At 50.0% G+C, this 19,891-nt stretch overlaps 1 protein-coding gene across 6 annotated transcripts in view; it reads left to right on the top strand.

The window, feature by feature from the left end:
* The window catches only part of PHKA2 (phosphorylase kinase regulatory subunit alpha 2), an 82,708-nt gene extending 64,919 nt beyond the window's left edge, over positions 1-17,789 (top strand). Inside the window, exons 20-33 of one of the 6 annotated variants that reach the window (XM_082608900.1) lie at positions 3,343-3,431; positions 4,440-4,573; positions 4,978-5,134; positions 6,293-6,372; positions 6,567-6,645; positions 6,746-6,875; positions 7,459-7,560; positions 10,110-10,228; positions 11,010-11,039; positions 12,240-12,293; positions 14,066-14,236; positions 15,783-15,836; positions 16,503-16,703; positions 17,160-17,789. In XM_082608900.1, the coding sequence (XP_082465026.1) occupies positions 3,343-3,431; positions 4,440-4,573; positions 4,978-5,134; positions 6,293-6,372; positions 6,567-6,645; positions 6,746-6,875; positions 7,459-7,560; positions 10,110-10,228; positions 11,010-11,039; positions 12,240-12,293; positions 14,066-14,236; positions 15,783-15,836; positions 16,503-16,703; positions 17,160-17,330 (1,571 nt within the window). In that variant the 3' untranslated portion in view covers positions 17,331-17,789. Of the gene's footprint in view, positions 1-2,857; positions 2,881-3,342; positions 3,432-4,439; positions 4,574-4,977; positions 5,135-6,292; positions 6,373-6,566; positions 6,646-6,745; positions 6,876-7,458; positions 7,561-9,591; positions 9,689-10,109; positions 10,229-11,009; positions 11,040-12,239; positions 12,294-13,530; positions 13,774-14,065; positions 14,237-15,782; positions 15,837-16,502; positions 16,704-17,159 lie in introns of those variants that run through there. The other 5 variants (XM_082608896.1, XM_082608895.1, XM_082608897.1 and 2 more) reach the window with 5 other exon arrangements.
* The last annotated feature ends 2,102 nt before the right edge of the window (positions 17,790-19,891 follow it).

The raw sequence follows: 19,891 nt of genomic DNA, 5'->3' as shown, positions 1-19,891 counted from the left end.
CACCACTCCTGCTTCACTTCCCCTAACCTATCCATGCAGTTGTATTAAGGTTTAGTTAAATCGGTATTCACTATTTCTATCATTGTATGTATGCAAATATTATTCCCAACTCAGTATAATAATATACTACATTATCATTTTTCCTTTTCGTTTTTTCTGAAGTTAACAGTTGCCCTATCTTTTAGTTTGCTTCGCTTCCTTTCTACACCTTCCAATGGCCTCGCAATACAAATTTCCACAAGGCGGATCATATGTATGAATCTCACGGTTCCACTGCTTTTCTTAAGAGGCCAAAAGTTTCCTCCCATCTGGCTGATTGCACTCTAAGCCTCTTGCATACCTGGCATCCTGGGTCTTTTCTTTACTATAATCCTTGGAATCTCCTTTGCTTGTCTCTTCAGTTGGGTTCCCTGTTTCTTGATTCTGGCATGTTCCCCTTTCTCAATTTATTCCTTTGGTGGAATACATTCTAGAACAGTTTCAATAGGTTTTAAAAAATGGTGCAGTGGAAGAGGGCACAGTAATGACAGCCCTTAACTTGCTTGTTTCTGGAGTTCACTGCCCCTTTTGGCCTGGTCACCCTCCACGTCCAGGATGTAGATTTTATCCTGGGATCTTCCTTCATCATCATCTGGGAGACTTCCTTGTCTCCTTTGTTAGCTCTCCTGTTTTCTGTATCTCAACTTTTCCTCTTTCTTAGCTTACTATCTTATTTTGGTGGAGGACATCCAGTAGTTTCCTAGGAAACAGTTCATGGTGGGTAAAATTGTTGAGACCTTTCAAATTTGAAAATATCTACAAATTATCCATTTGAGAGTTAGGCTGGGTATAGCATTCTAGATTGAAAATAAATTTTCCTTAAGAATTTTGAAAGCATCTTTTCATTGTCTTCTGGCTATCAGTGTTGCTACTAAGAAATCTGAACCCATTTTGATTTTTGATCCTTGAAATATAAACTGTTAATCTCTTTCCAAGTTTTTAGGATTTTCTCTACTCCCAGGTTCTGAAATTTCAATTATGTGCTTTGTTCTGGGTGTATTTTCGTCCACTGCGTTGGCTACTCAGTGGGCCTTCTCTATCTGGAAATTTATGTTTTTCAGTCCTGTAAAGTTTTTCTGAAAAATTCCTTGACTCATTTCCTTCCCTATGTTTTCTCTGTCCTCTCTGGTACTTTATGATTCCAATGTTGACCTCCTGAAGAAGTCTTTATCGTTTCTCTCCTGTGTTCCATTTCTCTGTCTTTTGATCTGTTCTGAGGGCAATTGCTTCAACTTTTTGTTCCACCTGCTCAGTTGAGTTTTTCCACTTTTGCTGTCATGTTTTAAATCTTTGTTCTCTGAATTGTATCTGTTCTTGTTTCATGAATGCAATATAATTCTTATTACTCTAAGAATTAATGGCAGAGCTTTTTGTTTTTACATTTTCTTCTCCCTAAATGGTTTCCATTTCCCCCAAGTCGATTTTTCCTGTTTGTATTGGTTTCTGTCTTCCAGAGTCGAGTCTTTCCTCCAGTGCTGGGTGTTCCTTGGTTATCTGCTCATGCATATAAGAATCTCCAAGCCTATACCTGTAAATGGGGCCTGTTGGGTTTATGGGTGAAGGCGGGGCAGATTTCCCAGAGATGTTCTGCAGTCTCCTTTGCAACCTGTAAGGGTCTGATTGCCTCGAGCCATACAGTCATTTATTCCCCCAAGGAATGTACCCACACCTTCAGACATGTGGGTCAGCATCCCCTCCAGAGACACACATACCACCCCTTTTTTACTCTCTTCAGAGAGACCTTCTAGTCTTCTGTCAGGGTGAGCAAGGCAGTTGCCAAGCTGTGTGGAGTTGCTGAAGGCATCTAGGGAGCTCACTGCCTCTCACACACCTTATTCTCCGTCTTTCTTCTTATGGTTACCCTCTCTGGACCCCCAAGTTCTAGAGGTCCATGGTGCAGCAAGCTCCTTAGACTTCTGAGGATTCTCTGTTATAAATCTGACTGGTTCTTGGTTTTCCCCACTGCAGTCTTGGGTTTGGTTGCCTTGTGTCTACTAAATGTTTTCATCCATCAGCTTTCCCACTTCCAAAATGTTACTATTGTCTTCTCTCCTGCTTCCCTATTCTTTAGGATTTGCCTTTTTTAAAATTATTTTTTGTAGGGTTAGTGGGGGTTTAAGAGGAAGTAAAATTAAAACTTATGTTTAATCCACTAGTGTTACCTGAAGGTCTATAAATGCCTTTTATTTATTTATTTTAAAATTTATTTATTTTTTATTTTTGGCCGCATTGGGTCTTTGTTGCTGCGTACGTGCTTTCTCTAGTTGTGGCAAGCAGGGGCTACTCTTCATTGTGGTGCGTGGGCTTCTCATTGTGGTGGCTTCTCTTGTTGCAGAGCACGGGCTCTAGGCACGTGGGCTTCAGTAGTTGCAGCACGCAGGCTCAGTAGTTGTGGCTCGTGAGCTCTAGAGCGCAGGCTCAGTAGTTGTGGCGCACGGGCTCAGCTGCTCTGCGACATGTGGGATCTTCCTGGACCAGGGCTTGAACCCATGTCCCCTGCATTGGCAGGTGGATTCTTGACCACTGCACCACCAGGGAAGCCCTATAAATGCCTTTTAAATATACCTCATCTTTACCTTGAAAGCTTCCTATTTTCGCAAGATGATATGACATACCCTGGCAGACAGAGATGGCTTAATGAATAAATACTGATAGCATCTAAAGGTGGTTAAAAGGGGGAATTCCCTGATGGTCCAGTGGTTAGGACTCGGTGCCTTCACTGCTGGGGCCCAGGTTCAATCCCTGGTCAGGGAACTAATAAGATCCTGCAAGCTGCACAGCGCAGCCCCCAAAATTAATTAATTAATTAATTAATTAGGTGGTTAAAAAGAAGCACTAACACCCAGCAGTGGCAAAGTGAAACACACAGTGGACAGGAAGCTGGTACACCTCGATTATGAGAAGGCCAGTGACCTTGGACAAATGACAAGGTCATTGGACAAACCTTGGACAAACCCTCTCTGGTTCTCAGTTTCCACATCTGAAAGAAAAAGAAGTTGGACTCAATCATTTCTAAGGCTCCTTCCAGTCCTAGATGCTATGTAGTTTTCCCTGAATTCTAAGAGAGAAAAGTGGAATTCAGCTCCTTACAGCAAGATCTGTGTCCTGCTCATTTCTTATTTCCAGAGTTAGCACATGATGTGGCCACATGAAAAATTCTTTTTGAAATCAATGAAACTAAGTAAGTAATCATTTCTTATTTGGTTTGTACTGAATAGGGAGTAGCCACCGTACCTCTTAAAAGAAGTATTTTATCCTTCCTCCTGCTCAGAAGAGCTTTCTCTTTATTCTTTTGTTTTCTAGTTGTTCCCATGGCTTTGCCAACTAAAGTTCTAAGTGCCCACCGTAAATCGCTGAATCTTGTTGATTCTCCTCAGCCACTCCTAAAAAAGGTAAAGTATTTAGAATCACTTTTTCAAAAAGTGTAATGTTCTTTGGTGCTGGTGTAGCCCCAAGAACTCTTTTAAATGGTTGAACTCAAAAGAGCACATTTCTTGGTATCCAGAACTTTCAGGATGAGAAGCTCTGGGTTTTGATGTGCACCCACTCATTTAGTTGTCTGGCTTCTGGTTTGTGTCAGTATGCACACTGAATTTGATGCAAACCTTTATATTTTGCGTGTAGGAGATGTCTACTGACATTCTGCCTACTCATCAGAATCTGTGTCACATTAGAGGAAATGAGCTAGCTCACTTCCAGCCCTGTCCTATCTGTGCCAGCCAGCCAGCCAGCCAAAGCCAGGCTACTTGTGGAGCAGGGCACAAAACCAGAAAAAGATTCCTCTGGAGAATAAAATCCCAGGGTGTTCCCCACTAGTTCCCATAATTTGTTATTTTATCCAAAGTTCCCTTTGATTTTATCAGAAACATTCAGTGTCTGTTGGAGACTATTTTAACCTAACCACAATTTTAGGTTGTTTAAAGCTCACATATTTTGTGTGTATTTTGCCTTCAAAAAACATTTTACTGAAGTTTAACATATACAGAGAAAAGTATATAAAATATAAGTATAGAGCTCAATGAATTATCACTGAGCCAATAGACACGTTTGCGTAACAAGGGCCCTTCGCGTCCCTCCCGGTCGCTTCCTCCCCCTCCACTCGGAAGGTAACTGCTAGCATGAATTCTAACACCAGGGGTTGGTCTTGCCTGTTTTTGACCTTTACATAAATAAAATTGACACATATTTTAACCTGTTCAGTTCAGTATCCTGCAAACATCCACTAACACAGTGATTCACCGATCAGAAATATAAACAAAAAGCCCCAAAAGATACAATGAAAACCTGAAGCATAGCACAGCAGCAGAGTTCCAAGACCAGGTTGGTGTGTCACTTCCTGATCTTCTGGAAGTTTGCATGCTCAGCCCCCCTCCCCTGCTTTTTGGCTTTTGTATGGACAGGCCCCCGAAGATGACTTCCAGTTTCCCAGAGATGACCATGGCAACGTAGACTGTGAGAAGCTGGCTGAGCAGCTAAAAGATTGTTCGAACCTACAGGACCAAGCGGACATTCTGTACATTCTGTATGTAATAAAGTAAGTGGGTGGTCTTCACTAGTTTGAGCTTTCTCTATTCTCCTTGCTCTTTGTCCTAGGCTTCTTGGCCTTCCAGCAAGCCACATCATGGTCATAGTCACCCAAGCTACCCAGACTCACCGTGAACAGACTCCCATCCCCTTCTCTACCTACTAGTGTTGCCCTCCCAAGATGAGAAGGCTGGGTGAGGCCAGGATCTCACCATTTCCTGATGTTAGGCTTCTGTTTCAAATAGAAGACGACGCAGCCCTCTCGGTGAGACTCAAAGGCACTGTGCAGCCCCCAAGCACTTGGCAGAATGCGTGGGGATTCATTCCCCTCCCTGCCAAGTGAGCTCTATTGCAAGAGAATCTGGCCTTGAAACGTTCTGGGCCATACTTCTGGGGTTTTCCATTTCTTGACAGGGGTCCCCGCTGGGACACAAATCTCTCTGGACAGCACGGGGTCACTGTTCACAACCTCCTCAGCGAGCTCTATGGAAAAGCCGGCTTGAACCAGGAGTGGGGTCTGATCCGCTACATCTCTGGCCTACTCAAGAAGAAAGTGGAAGTCCTGGCTGAGGTCAGAACAACCATGCACGTGAAGGGTGTCTGTTTGTCCTTTCTAGCCCGGTGCCCTCTTCCTATTATGAAAGCTGGAGGCAAGCACCTCCATTTGTAAAGGAAACGCGTTGTTTAATATACAGACGGAGCGGGTCCTTCTGTCCTGACCCCCCACTGCTCTTGGAAGACAGGCAGAGGAAATGAAATTCGAGTTGATTAGTTTTGTTACTTCTTAGCTGCAGAAAGGGGTTTACCAAGACATGAAATGAAAATGCTCTGTGGCCCGGCACCCTCTTAAACAGAGCTCTCTTATTTCTGCACATCTGCAATACAATCATCATCAGTATTTTAACCCCAAGGCCCTGCAAAATCCAGAACTGCTTTCTATGACATTCAAGTTCTTTTTTTTCCACTCATTCATTCATTTATTTGTTTTATGGTTGCATTGGGTCTTCGTTGCTGCACATGGGCTCTCTCCAGTTGCGGCGAGCGGGGCTACTCTTCATTGTGGTGCGTGGGCTTCTCATTGTGGTGGCTTCTCTTGTTGCAGAGCATGGGCTCTAGGCACGCAGGCTTTAGTAGTTGCGGCGCGTGCGCTCAGTAGTTGTGGCTCACGAGCTCTAGCGCGCAGGCTCAGTAGTTGTGGCGCATGGGCTCAGTTGCTCCACGGCATGTGGGATCTTCCCGGCCCAGGGCTCGAACCCGTGTCCCCTGCATGGGCAGGCGGACTCTCAACCACTGCGCCACCAGGGAAGTCCCCAAGTTCACTGTTTTAGTAAGGTGATGGTATTTATTATATGTGAATAATGGGGAAACTGGCAATTTAGGACTATAATATGGTCATTAACTCTTAACATCAGTATTTTAGGACTCACAGCAACTCATCCTCCTTATGGAATATCAGGGAATCCAGTGTGTTTGCTACAGGGGTTGAGCATAAAATACCCACTAATAGGCCCTGCAGAGCCAGGCCTGGGGCCACATTTTGGGGACACAAAGATCACGGGGACCCAACTCTGGCTGGGTTGCTCAGTCTGGGGTCTGTGTACGAATTTTCAAATAAATAGCAGCATGGGTCATAAAGTTTGTAAAGGTAAACTTATGATCTTATTGGCAGTGATCCTTCCCCAGCGGCTTTGCTAATCTTTCTCCCCTCGCCCTTTTCCTGAATGTGTAGGCCTGCACGGACCTGCTGTCGCACCAGAAGCAGCTCACGGTGGGCCTGCCGCCAGAACCCCGGGAGAAGACCATCTCTGCGTAAGTCTTCAACCTGGGGGCCTCAGGTTTGGGGGCGGTACCTGGGGGGAAAACATCAGTGCTGTCCACCATTCAGGAAGAGAGTCTTTTTATAGACACTGTCACTCGAGCGCTTCCAGCAGGAAAATGAGGATATTCCATAGAGGACGAGGAGGCATCTTTCATGGTGTTTGTGTCCTGATGCTCCTTCCTAGGCCTCTTCCCCCCGAGGAGCTCACAGAACTCATCTACGAAGCCAGCGGGCAGGACATCAGCATTGCCGTCCTCACACAGGTCAGCTGGCCACGGAGGGGCAGGGCTATCTCTGGGCAGCAGGGGCTTCTCCGTCACCAGCCAGTCTCTGAAGCCCTGTCTCCACGTGTGTCTGTGTCAGGAGATTGTGGTTTACCTGGCAATGTATGTCAGGGCACAGCCCAGCCTCTTCGTGGAGATGCTCAGACTCCGGATTGGACTCATCATTCAGGTGATGGCCACGGAGCTGGCGCGGAGCCTGAACTGTTCAGGTGCGATTCTCACGCGCGGCTCCCACAGCTCCTGCACCCACCCGCCCCTGGGGAGCCCTGCCCAAGTATTCTGGAACCAGGGCTTCTGAGCCTTTGGGTGGGCTCATGGCTTCACCAGATTCTCTCGTTTAGATGTAACTTCCGCCAAACCATCCAGCACAGGGTGTTGAATTTCATAGGTTAGGGAAAATGAGGCACTAGAATCTTCTCTGCTCCTGACATCTGAGTTCCTTACTGTTTCTCCTTGTGGTAAGATGTCACCCCCCATTTCATAAAACCGCTGCTGGGAGAAATCCTACCAATTTAAATATGTAAATCAACTGCAAGATGCATTCCAACATTGGGGGGTTATTACAGTGTGAAAAATTTTGCGTCTGAGTTAAGAAAATATACAACTTAAATAGCAGCATTTAGAATCACCAAGGATCAGTACCTTTCAGTCCTGAAGCAGTAGAGAGGTAATCCTGACCAGGGAGACCTCCCACAGTACCCTTTGTCTCCAGCACCACCCCACGCCCACGCGACTCTACCTTCTCCTGCCACCAGTCCTGTGTCGGGACACTTACACGATGTTTGTTTTTAGGAGAAGAAGCTTCTGAAAGTTTGATGAACCTCAGCCCTTTCGATATGAAAAATCTCCTACACCATATTTTAAGTGGAAAAGAGTTTGGTGTTGAAAGAAGCAGTAAGTAAATGCCCGTCTTACTGAGGGGAGGGGGTCAGAGAGGGCTTGACTGACATGTCCAGCGTGGCCTGGAACTGCTTCATTTCTATGCAGATCAACATCAGTAATCGCGATTCGGGACATAATGTTTGGGTATAAGGTTCCTACTTCACTGAGATGGACAGAGTTCTAGGTTTAAGGTTGCGACTTGTAGGGCTTTGTGACCCCTCGTGGGCTGGCTGGGAGAGCTGCGGTCCCATGTGGGCGTGGGGCACACCCTGGCCTGTGGCCTCCCTCCTTTGCAGTTGGTCCAGGCACCGTCACTTGTGCACAGGGATTAGGAGCAGGTGAGGCGACCAAGGTGTCAGCATGCAAGGGCTGTCTCTTCCTAGCACCTGAGGGCCCCACCTTTAGTGTGGGTTGGTTTTCGATTAGAACCCCTCGCCCTTCGTGGGCCCAGGGAAACGCCGTCTGCAGCCTCGCAGCACCTTCTTGCTGAGTGAGTTTGCCCCGTCCCCTTCTTGCGGTCCCTCACGTTTTATCTGTACCGGAACCCTGTTCGCGGTGCTAGGAAATATAATCGCCCAAGTCCTGGTGGAATTCTGTTCTCAAATGCTCCCTAATTATAATTGAAGCAATTATCATTTACTCTCCTCATAATAAGGTGAAATGATTTGCAGACACATTTGTGAATTTATTTCATCAAGCCAAAGAAATGCAGTGTGGGCTGTCATTCTTTTTATTTAATAAGGACATTGGGTACTTCGGATCTTTTCTTTAGAGCGGGCACCAGCAGGCAAACAAAACCGGCATCGTGCGATCAGATGTGTTTTGGTGGGTTTTCTCCTTTGCTGAGGAATGCTCAAGATCCTTTTCCAAAAGTAATTTTCAGTTCGTTCAAATGCACGATCCTTGAAATGTAAATATATAAGATTAATATTTAATGTGTTCTCATCAAAATAATATGTGGTTTGACACAGTAATTACTAAAAATTGTTATTAGATACAAAGTTATAGAAGCTTATGAAACTAGGAACAGAGTAAGGTCACTTGAAACCATAAATATGTCTAATTGCAAGCAAGGCCGGAAGAGGTCCTGTCTTTTTGCGTATAGCATCATTTGTTAATTGTCCTTTGTAACTGTTCGATTTTTATAAATCAGGAAACTCAAATAGTCTTAGAATTTTTATTACATCCTGAGATGTCTAAGATGAGTATTTTCAGCTAATGCCCACCCTATACAGGCCCCACTGTAGCTTCCCAAACCCCTTTGGGTTCTGTTTTCCACTCTCCCGGTGTCCGTCCTCCCTCTCTGGCTAATCGCCGTGTCTCCTTTGTGGGTCCTCCCCCCGTGCTGTCCTTTGGCTCCTTATTTGTCTCTCCTCCTCTGGGCAGTGCCCTGCTCCCATGGCTTCGGGGGTGGGTTGGGTGGGAAGGCAGGGCACGCAGAGGATGCTGCCCGAGGAAATGACCTTAGAGTCAGGCCTGCAGAAGGAGAGGACGCACCTGGCAGAGGGGAGCAGGCAGGCCAGGAGGGAGCCGCCTGTGCAATGCCCAGTGCCGAGTGGCTGGCCTGGAGGGGACAGCTAAGAGGGGCGGGTGGGCTCAAGTCGGTAGGGCTTTGTGTGCCCCTGTGAGGCTTTAACCTGAAGACAGGGCTTTTAACCTGAAGAAGGATTCCAAGTGGACAGTGACATGGTCACACGTGCCTTTAAGAACGATCGCTGTGAGCACACCGCGGAGAACCGGTTAGTGGGGGCAGGGTGGGCAGCAGAGCGGAGCCAGGTGACGTGTCTTCGCCACCTCCAGCCTTTGGTTGGCTTGTTCTCCCAGGATTTCTCTCTCCGGGCCCAAGGCTGGACCTTAATTAGTTGGTCTCAGTTTTCTGCAAGGAAGCGGGTGCATTTGGAGAAGTAAAAAATTATTTTAAAAAACATATCCAAATCATTGAAGGGTTTTCTGGCCACTCAGTGTTTTCTGCATGCTGCTTAAGTGATGTTCACTCTGTCACCCATTCACTCGAACACATATTGAGCCTGTGCTGTGTAGCAGGCGCTGCTCCAGGTGCTGGAAAGAGTGCCGGCCAGGGCAGACACGGCGGCCTCTCACGGAGTGCGTGGTCGAGTGGGAGAGAGAGACGTGGATAAAAGCAAGCACGTGCGGGCTTCCCTGGTGGCGCAGTGGTTAAGAATCTGCCTGCCAATGCAGGGGACACGGGTTCAATCCCCTGTCCATGAAGATCGCACATGCCGCGGAGCAACTAAGCCCGTGTGCCACAACTAGTGAGCCTGCACTCTAGAGCCCGCGAGCCACAACTTCTGAAGCTTGCGCGCCTAGAGCCCGTGCTCTGCAACAAGAGAAGCCACTGCACTGAGAAGCCTGCGCACCGCAACGAAGAGTAGAGTAGCCCCCGCTCGCCACAACCAGAGAAAAGCCCGCGCGCAGCAATGAACACCCAACGCAGCCAAAAATAAAATAATTAATTAATTTAAAAAATAAGCACGTGCATGTATTCCTCTCAGGGTGGACAAAGATCGTTTCTAAGAACGATGTGTGTGTTTCCCCTCCAGTGCGGCCTATCCATTCCTCCACATCCAGCCCTGCCATCTCCATCCATGAGGTGGGACATACTGGAGTCACCAAAACCGAGAGGAGTGGCATCAGCAGGCTGAGGAGTGAGATGAAACAGGTAAGAAGAGCTCTCGGCTCCAGGAAAGAAGTGGTCTTCCTATCTGGGCTCAACTCAGAAAGTGATAGAGACCCAAGGCATGCAGGGTACAGCCTGCTTTGTAAAGGATGTGCCATCCCTTCTGTCCTGGAATCTGAACACACCCTGTACCCAGACATCCCAGAGCCACTCACATGCAGGCACACATGCTCATCCTTAACGTTAAGGTGTTATGCGAGCATTCTGGAAAATACCCTTCCCCGTGGTTGCCTGTTGCCGAGAACTGGTCATTCAGATGGATCACAGCCATTTAAAAAGTAGAGTCGCGCAAAAGGTAACTGAATCATCTCTGCGTCAAATGTGTCCTTCAAGTGAAACAGAGAGAGGAGTCTAGAAATGGAATGGAATGCTAGTGATACCTTTATTTTCCACCATCCACAGGTGTCTCTTTTGTGCTCACCTTTATTTAATTCGCAGTAAATTCCTTCTCAACTGATCCCACAGGAGTGCAAGTCAACAGCCTTTCAGTCCTAATGTGCCGGTTACTGTGGTAGGACTTGACAGTGATCTACAGTAGGAAATAGAGTTTCCTTCTGACCATGACCTGCAGTGAGAGATGCACTCGGATTTTCTTCTCCATTTCAAATGATGACTCAGTCTACTGAGTCTGTGAGGCGCTGAGGGTCACACCCTGCAGCTGGAGCAACACCTCCTAGTATAATCTAGAGGGTGATAGAAGTAGTAAGGCATCCTTGATTTGAAACTGGTTTTTGTTTATTTTCTGATGTATTTTTACTTTCAGATGACTAGGCGATTTAGTGCTGATGAACAGGTGAAACATCTTTGTCTTGTTTCCTCCTTTACTGTGCTTCATGTTCTTTCTGGCTTGAATGGGGAAAGCAAGGCTGTGAGTACAGAGAGTCTGAGTGCGTGGAGAACGGCTCTGCCCATCCAACATGCTTGGGTGGAGGGGACTCCGCAGGCTGTGGGAGGCAGCCCTGGGGACAGGCAGAGCGCTGGACTTGAAAGCAAGAGAAATGACCTTGCCCTGCGCCTTTAAACAAATCCATGTCTCAAGCTCTGGGGTTTTACAGGAGGCCATGTGAAAGAGATGGGCCCGGGTTCTGCCTCGGCAGGAGTTTCTGTTCAAAAACAGGGAAGAAATAGGGACAAGTAGATTGTGGTCATTGGTTACAGCAGGAGAAAGAATACTGCCACTTCCTGTGTGCCTAGATTGCCTGGGGGATTTAACCCTGGAAGGAAAAAAAAATGTAAGGATACTGTTCTTTTATGTCACCCTTGTGACATACTTCCTTCGCCTCCTCCATCCAGAAGCTCAGAGTCCCTTTCCTAATGATTTAATGTCTCTGTGAGAGAGCTCAGGGGAGTCGGTTGTCCCAGGGAAAAACGTCCGCGCTGTCTCATTCGAATTTATGCTCTTTCCAAGTAAGGAACAGATTTTCCAAGCATCTTCCTTTGCCCACCACTCGGTGGCACTGTCCCTCTTGTTACCTACATCCCGATGGCGGCTGACTGGGGCTGAATATGGGTGGTTCCCTCCGTCTCCATTTAGTGCCGTCCTTGCATATTATGGGGACAGAATGATCACCTTTTTTCTTTGATGGGTTTAGATTCAGTTAGCCAGTACAAGTTTTGTATTTGGCCACTTACATCAAAGAAATACATTAGTCTCTTTCCAAAATTAACATACAAGATTAGCATTTCACGGCTGGGAGTTTGGAAAATAAGTCGTGTGCTAACTTGATGAGGCACCCTCCACATCTGACTAGATATGGGAACACTTCACACTCAGAGAAAGCATTTCCCGGGCCCTCTATTGGCGAGCCCAGAGCTCTGCCCGCTGTGCCGCAGCCCATCGGCCTGGGTGGGGGGTGAGTGAGAACTTCCGGCCCCCCGCATCCTCTGCCTCTTCCTTCCTTGGCTGTTTCTCAGGCTGTTCTATGTTCCTTCTCTCTGCGTGCGTCCTTTGGTGTCATTGCACATGACTGAGTGGATGCTCTCTGTTTTGTAGCTCTTTTCTGTGAGCCAGGCCCCGTCCAGCAGCGCTCACTCCTCCAAGTCTGTGGTAAACAGTGTGTCCCAGCCATTGTCCTCTTTGCCACCTCCTTCTCGTTTATGGTGTCTCAATCCTCTCGTTGCCCTTCTCGTGCTCCCACCACCTCCCTAACTCCCGAAGATGTGAACAGGTTTAAGTGTTTCCACTTGACTGATTATGAGTAGAGGCTAGAAAGAAAGCCGAGAACTTGTGGAACTGAGCTCTGTGTTTCCATCTTGAGCTCTCTGCTTATGCTCCTCGGTGGGGTGTGACTGAGGAGCACTTTTCTCACCAATTCCCAGGAGCTTCTGGAACTTTCGAGGCAGTGGTTATGTGCCTCTCTGTTGAGTCACGGGGGTGAACCGCTGCCTGCACGTGCTGATTGGCACTTTGTATGCGGAATGCCCCCCGCTTGGCTTGAGGCTGCAGACGAGATGGAGGACTAGGAAGTGTTCTCATTGCAGAGGCGAGTCTCAGTCTTCCTCCCAAAACTGGAAGCAGAAAATCAGCTGAGTCATTGATGACTGTGGCTGGAATTACTTTTATTTGTATCTAATTGTTGCCGTATTTAAATGGCAGTAATGAGCCCGATGGAATAACCCAGCCTAACAGCCTTTTCAAAATAAGATCTGATGAAGTTACAATGCACGCTCCAAGAAGACTCCTGCCCTGCTAGCCTGCTTAGCATTGGGATTTCATTTGTAAACCTTTAAATTTGATGTTGCACACTGAGAAATGAAAGTGCCAGATAGTCCAGAACAAAGATAATGTGTAAGGATGAAGGTTATCCCTTCCCCGACCCAGAGGCCAAGGGGTGAGAATCCATCCACGGGAAGAAAGCAGGTGTGAGCTTTGCCGCAGGGAGGTCGACGCTGAGGGAACAGGCCTGGTCTCAGGCCCCACCGGGAGCCTCTCAGAGCTGCCTCCGCAGTCGTGGGCGGGCCTGCGGCTCCCGAGGCAGAAGCAAAACTGTTGGCCCTGCCCCAGCGCTTCCCTCGCGGAGGCCAGAATAAATCCAGCCTCGGGGAGGAGGTGGGAAGGAGGTGATACCCCTCCTGCTTCAGCAAAGGCTCCCGGCTCGGAGGTGGTCATCGCCCCAAATTAGGATAAAGCGCCGTGCTGAGAACAGGCAAAGTAGAAAGCGATTGAAAAGGAAGGTGGTAATACCATAGCCTCTGAGGCCCCGGCACAAACGTGGGTTCCAGCCTTCCCCTCTCTTCCAGGGCTCCAGAGCCTTGCCCTGCGCTGTGTTGTGTTCTCGTGGCAGCTGCACTGCAGGGGAGTGACCACCACCCTCCGCGGCACCGCAGGAGGAAAGCGGTCACTGTGGCGTTGGTCTCCGTGGGCTGCGGCGCCCGAGGAGTCACCTCCTCCAGGTCCAAGGCCTCCCCAAGCCCTCCAGCAGCAGTGCCTGCTGACCCCACAGCCGGGCGTGCTCCCAGGATTTCCCGCATCTGCACTCGGGGCGCGCACCTGTGCCCCGCTGCTCAGATGAGGCTGAGCGCGCTCGTGGCAAGTTAGAGACTGGAGCAGCCGGTGTGGAGTCGGGATTCGCAGACCCCCCAGAGCCTGCCCCCTGACCTGCTCGGCCTCTCCGTTGGGTCAGGGGCCTCTGATGCTGTACCACCTCTTGGGGGCTGGGAAGAGTGCACAGAAGGAGCTGAGTAAACGAACCGGGGCAGGAAGGAGTGAATCCAGCTGGTGGTGGTGACTAGTTTACGGAGCTGCCCTCTCGGTGACCAGCACTGCCGTGGGGTGCCGGCTGCGAGGCTTCTGAAGGCCGCGCCTTTTCTGTCTTGCAGAGGTCCAGCACCCCATCCTCACCCACGGGCACGTCATCGTCAGACTCAGGTGGGCATCACATCGGCTGGGGCGAGCGGCAGGGCCAGTGGCTGCGCAGGAGAAGGCTGGACGGGGCCATCAACAGGGTCCCCGTGGGATTTTACCAGAAGGTGTGGAATATCCTTCAGAAGGTGAGCTTGGCCACTGTGCTGCATTCCATAGGCACTGGTGCTGAGGCGTGCTGGCACCTACAGGTAGCAGGCGGCTGCAGAACAGGCGCATAACCCCCAACCTTAGGTAGCTCACGGCCTAGAGCAGGGTTTCTCCCCCCTCGGCACCTCTGACATTTGGGGCTGGGTAATTCTCACTTCCGGGGCTGCGCTGTGCATTGTGGGATGTTAAGCGACATCCCTGGTCTCCACCCGCTAGATGCTGGTAGCACCCCCTCCCCCAGTGTGACAACCAAAATGTCCCCAGACGTTGCCGAGTGTCCCCTGGGTGGCAAATTGCCACTGGTTGAGAAACGCTGGCTGGAAACCCAACAAGGTAGATAAGGTGGCAGCCCAGGTTTGGGGAGGCCACCTTTGACGTATTTTAGGAACGCAGAAAAGTCAGAAGGTAGGCAAGAACCAGAGAAGGCAGGGAAAGCTCTGGATGAAACGCCGTAACCCGGCTGACCCAGAACAGCCTCAGGAGCCACGCCCCTTGGTCCCTGCACCCACTTCCTGTCTCACACCCACATCAGCCTCAGAGCGTCCCGGTGTCTCCCTGGGCCCCACCAGAGGGACTGTCTGCCTCCGTTAGAAGCTTCTGTGCAAACCAAGAACCACAGGCAGGACCGAGTTTTTCCCTAAACTATTTTTGTTAGCTCATTTCACAGTAGAAGAGGCAAGGCGGGAAGAGGCATCCCTAAGACCCCGTACCGCAGCCCCTTCCCAAAGCCACAGCCCCCTTCGGCTGCGTTATGTCCCCTGTGAGGTGTTCCTTATGGACCTGGGCATGGAGAGGTCAGAGGGGTCCCTGTCCTCACAGCTGAACTCCGGTCCCCACGTGGGGGCAGGGCCCGAAGAGGCCTCTTGTCAGGAGGAAGGAGCGTTTGCTGCCGCTGCGTCCTCAGCCCACCGGGCACGGAGGCGGCGCAGCTGCTGTCTCCAGGGCACAGGGAGGCAGGAGGTAGCCCGTGAGCCCAGAACTGTTCCTGGGGCAGGGCTTCCACCGGCTTCATACCAAGACGCTTTTATTATGAAAAAGCAGCATTTTGTATTGAGCCAGCGCTGGTTATTTATATACACGGGTGTGCATGTGCGTGCATGTGCTCTAGTCTTTTGTGATTGGTGCTTATTATAGAAATCTCAAAAATAGATGCCTGCAAAGGCATAGAAGCATCACTTCGCCAGCAGGAAACATGCACATCTCCCTTTATCTGGCACCAAAGGGGGCCTCTCAGCCGCCAGGGCCGGGTTGCCGAGTGAAACTCGGAGCTCCCACAGAGGAGGACCCGGCAGCTCCCTGGGGCGTTGTTCGGGTGAGATCTGAACGATGCCTGCTGGTTCCCTAGAATTGTTCCATCGAAAAACACAGCCTGTGGGCAGTGAGAACAAGCCCTCTAAAAATAACTCCGACAGTCTGGCGTGTTCCAGTCCTCGTGCTGGCTTCCAGGGCAGAGCGACTTGAGTGTGTGTGCGCCGTTTTTAATCACGTTCTGGAATCTGACTGAAATGTGTGTTCTGCCTCCAGTGCCACGGTCTGTCCATCGACGGTTATGTGCTCCCATCCTCGACGACGCGAGAGGTAGGATGGGAAAAACCCGAACGCCGTGAGTTTTCACCAAGTGCTTTATTTCTTGGACTCTGACCACTCACCCTTCTTTCAAGGTTGTTACATACAGACAGGGCAGTTGTAGATCTGATCTTTCTAGACACTTAACCGTCAAGTTTTGCAAAGTTTTTTTTCCCCACATTTGTTGCATCATCTTTTCTCTTTCCCCTCAGAAACAGCATGTCTGGACTATCGATATCTTTAGGTTTGTTTCTGAAAACTCTCTTAAGAGCAAAGTTGCTCACCATGCTCATTGGACCCACGGCAGAGAACAGTCATCTTCCCTGGTTTCTTTCCCCCGTTCATTCTTTTAAAAAATTGATCCTTTATTTTTTACACCACCCAAGCCACCATGCTATGCGCCACAAGGAATAATGAAGAAAGAGAAATAAGAGATGGCCCTGCCCCTGGAAGTCGGAGTCCAGCAGGATAGGTGACTAATGCTAGGACAAGGCTGACTGACGCCCAGGGCAGAGCTTTCCGCTTCCTGCTCCAGAGGATTCCTGGGGGCAGAATTAGCAAAGTGGCCAGAAAGGAGGCAGCGTTTATGCTGAGCCACTGGGTGCTGTGGGCAGCGTGGGTGACAGGACTGTGTCTGTGCTCGGTTCACTCGTGACCCCCTGCTGGTCCCTTTGGCAGATGACCCCACAGGAGATCAAGTTTGCTGTCCACGTTGAGTCGGTGCTGAACCGAGTGCCGCAGCCTGAGTACCGGCAGCTGCTGGTGGAGGCCATCATGGTGCTGACGCTGCTCTCGGACACGGGGATGAACAGCATTGGGGGCATCATCCATGTGGACCAGATCGTGCACGTGGCCAACGAGCTGTTCCTGCAGGACCAGGTGGGTGTGCCCAGAGCCAAGGTGGGGACAGAGACAGTGCAGCCGGGTTGGCTGGCATTTATCTCTGTCGAGGCTGGAGATCCTGTGACCAATAGGAAAGAATATTCTCGAACAAAGATAATGTCATCAGATGGTGGGAAAATGTCAACCATTTGGTTTGAAAATGGCACAGTGGCCACTGGGAGGCCTAAAGACCTTTGGAGATGGACAGGCCCGTTTCAGCATAGGTTCTAGTGCCAGCACCAGCCCCACGACATGTCTGGCCCCAAGTAAACCAACCACTTAGCCTGCACCAAAGTCGAGCTAGAAGAAGCCGTCCTCTCCTCCTAGAATCAGTGATGTGCTGCCAACTCGGGCAGCTGGGGACACGGTGCCCAGAGCAGAGGCCATCTGTCCCCGGTTAGGCCGGGAGCGCCAGCTCTGCTCACGTGTTGCCTCTGCCCTTTCCTGCTGCAGATGTCGATCGGTGCCACGGACACACTGGAGAAGGACCAAGCCACGGGCATTTGCCACTTCTTTTACGACAGTGCTCCCAGCGGGGCTTATGGGACAATGACCTACCTAACGAAGGCAGTGGCTTCTCATTTGCAGGAATTGCTGCCCAACTCAGGCTGCCAGATGCAATAGGGCCTCGGCGCTCTGAGTCTCTCACTTTCTCATGGGACCTTTCTTGTGCTCCCCAAGATCCCCTGTGCTGTCACAAAAGCATTTCCCATCAGAGGCGCTGGCAGGGAGGAGGTGGCAGTGACACACCTGAAAGCAGTATACGGCCAAGCCGTAGAACCCTGTGCCCGCCCCGAGGAGCGCCCTGGGATCATCGTCTTACATTCATTTTGCTGGAAAGTTTGTCACAGCATCTGGCTCCTGGAGTCTGAGGAGGTATCGGAAATGGGTCTACTTTGAGTGCAGAGTGAAGTGAGAAGGCAGCTTAAATTGGCTTTCGCAGAGTTACCGAACAGGTTCAACGAGCTAGTGACACATCTTCAAGATGGAAAGATCCTTCGAGCAGCTGCGGACCTTGACAAGGGGCACATCTTAACAGGGTACAGTCTGTCTGTGGGTCAAAATGTTTGTTTAGCAAATAGAACAACTCCTTCTGCAGAGGTTTGCTTGTCTTGTGCCTTGCTTTCCTTCTTGGCCTGTTGCTGTCTTATTGGCATAGCTACCTTTGTGTGAGAGTTCTCTTTCACCAAGATTTAGAAAATTGCTCCCACTTAACTTTGGTTCATGGTCTTCAAGGAGTTTATCTTGGCCCCCCATGAGGTAGGGATTTCTCCTGCCTTATGAAAAAATCCCACATCATCTTCCAGAATCTAACCAAAAAAAGAAAAGAAAAAAGGCAGAGGAGAAGCCAACTCTTCTTATAGCTGGGCCAACTGTTGTTTTGGGGCTGGCATAGGCAGGGAGTCCCTCTGGAAGGCCTGTACCCCCGCCCCCCTCATGGGGTGACGGCCGGCAGGGAGCAGCACGTCCGCCGTGTTCTGGGGGAGCCACGTGATGAGTCTGCAGCACCAGATGCCACAGAAGTGCATGCTGTGCTCAGAAACAATGCTTCCCTCTGCGGCAGAGCCGGGCTGGGGCCTCAAGCCCTTCTCACAACAGCACTTTTGCCTTAAGGCTCTCAGGTGGGGTGTGGCTGGAGGCCTTGACTGCAGAGGAGTGAGGACGAATCCTGACGGGGCAGGGCCTCCCAGTCTTTCTTTGCCAAGGTCCTGATGGGTGGAGTCTCTCTCCAGGGGTCTTACGGGGATGGGGGGTGGGCATGACACACAACAGGGAAAACTGTTTCTGTGAATAATGGACTCTGAAGGACAGTCACCTGGTGGCCTCATGGTGCGCTCTGGCTGGTTGAGGGTGACAGCTTAGATTGGTGATGACTGCCTCTGAAATGGGAACTTGGCCATTGGATCTTTGCGTGGAAGTTTGCATGAAGGTGGAGAAAGCCGATGCTCAGGCTGCTTTGAGAGGACAGCAAGGTGCCCAGTGCCCCTCAGAGTCAAGATGAAGCACTGACCAGTATTCTTGAAGCAGAGGAAAGGCAGGGAGGGTTCCTGCTAAAGGGCCTCGCTTCAGTCCAAGCCAAACACTTTGTAGTTGCCCCCGGAGGAGAGAGTCTGGAACACGCGTCTTGGCTCACTTACCCGCTCGGTGGTGCACAGGCACTGTTTACACGGACATCAATGTCTTGGCTTCGTATTTGTTTGAAACCATGTTTTCCTTGCTGAGGTACAGAGTAGTTACATAAAGAAAAGTGCCCAAAATCTCTCTCAATTTCTGCTCCAGTGGACTCCCGCATCCCCCCCCCCTTCCTATTACTGTCGGTATGTGAAACCTTTCTCCTCAGATTACTAGATGGTTCCTTCTGTCATTCATCGGCAGTGTGAGATGCTCTGTCTGTGACTCGGTGCTCAAGGCCCTCAGCCTGCGCAGGAAAGCCAATGTGAACAGATGACCAGGCTTTAGTGTGGTGTGGGGGGGGCATGACGGAGCTGGACGAGGGCCGGGCTGGGAAGGTAGGGACGGCCCAGAGCCCTGCCATCAGCATGGCAGATCCCGGAGACGGTGTCTTGCCCCCTGAGCCCCCCGCAGTGCCCGGAGCCTTCCTGTTTGTGCCCCGTCTTCCCTTGGAAGCCTGTTTGCTCTCATTTGCCTCGGCGGGTCCAGGGCGGGGTTGGGGGTCACAGCCACCCACGTTTCATAGTCACATTTTCATGACCTTTATTTCTGGTGTCTTTAAGACATGCTTGACATAAACAAGACTCATGTCATTCACCAGATAGATTGCCTGGTGGATCATTTCAAACACAGATAATGTAAGAAAGGTACAAGCCACTAAAGGCCCGGTTGCTTCTTGGGCAAAGGCTTGAGAAGAGTTACAGCCCTCCAGAATGAGCCGGGTGCTAATTTAGAACGATCACCTGCCTGTGAATGACGCGCAAAGCCGCAGATGCTGTGTTTGGGCTCACCAACCGAGATGCGGGCAGCCAGGAGGAGAGCCATAATAAGCAATTCAACTGAGCCTTCGATTCACTCTTTTGAAACCTCTTTCAAATGAAATCCTGAAATAGTACCACATTTCCACAGGCATCAAGCTGTCAGCTTCAAAGAAGAACAGGCTTCTGAGGCTTGATCCCTTTCACGAGCAGCTGAGGCCCACACCACCAAGAAGAGGAACAGATGTTCGAGGG

The sequence above is a fragment of the Mesoplodon mirus genome (genome assembly GCF_964341445.2).
Source record: "Mesoplodon mirus genome assembly, chromosome: X".
NCBI classification, from domain to species: domain Eukaryota; kingdom Metazoa; phylum Chordata; class Mammalia; order Artiodactyla; family Ziphiidae; genus Mesoplodon; species Mesoplodon mirus.
The sequence above is the reverse complement of the archived record's forward strand: the minus strand, read 5'-3'. Positions and strand labels throughout refer to the sequence as shown.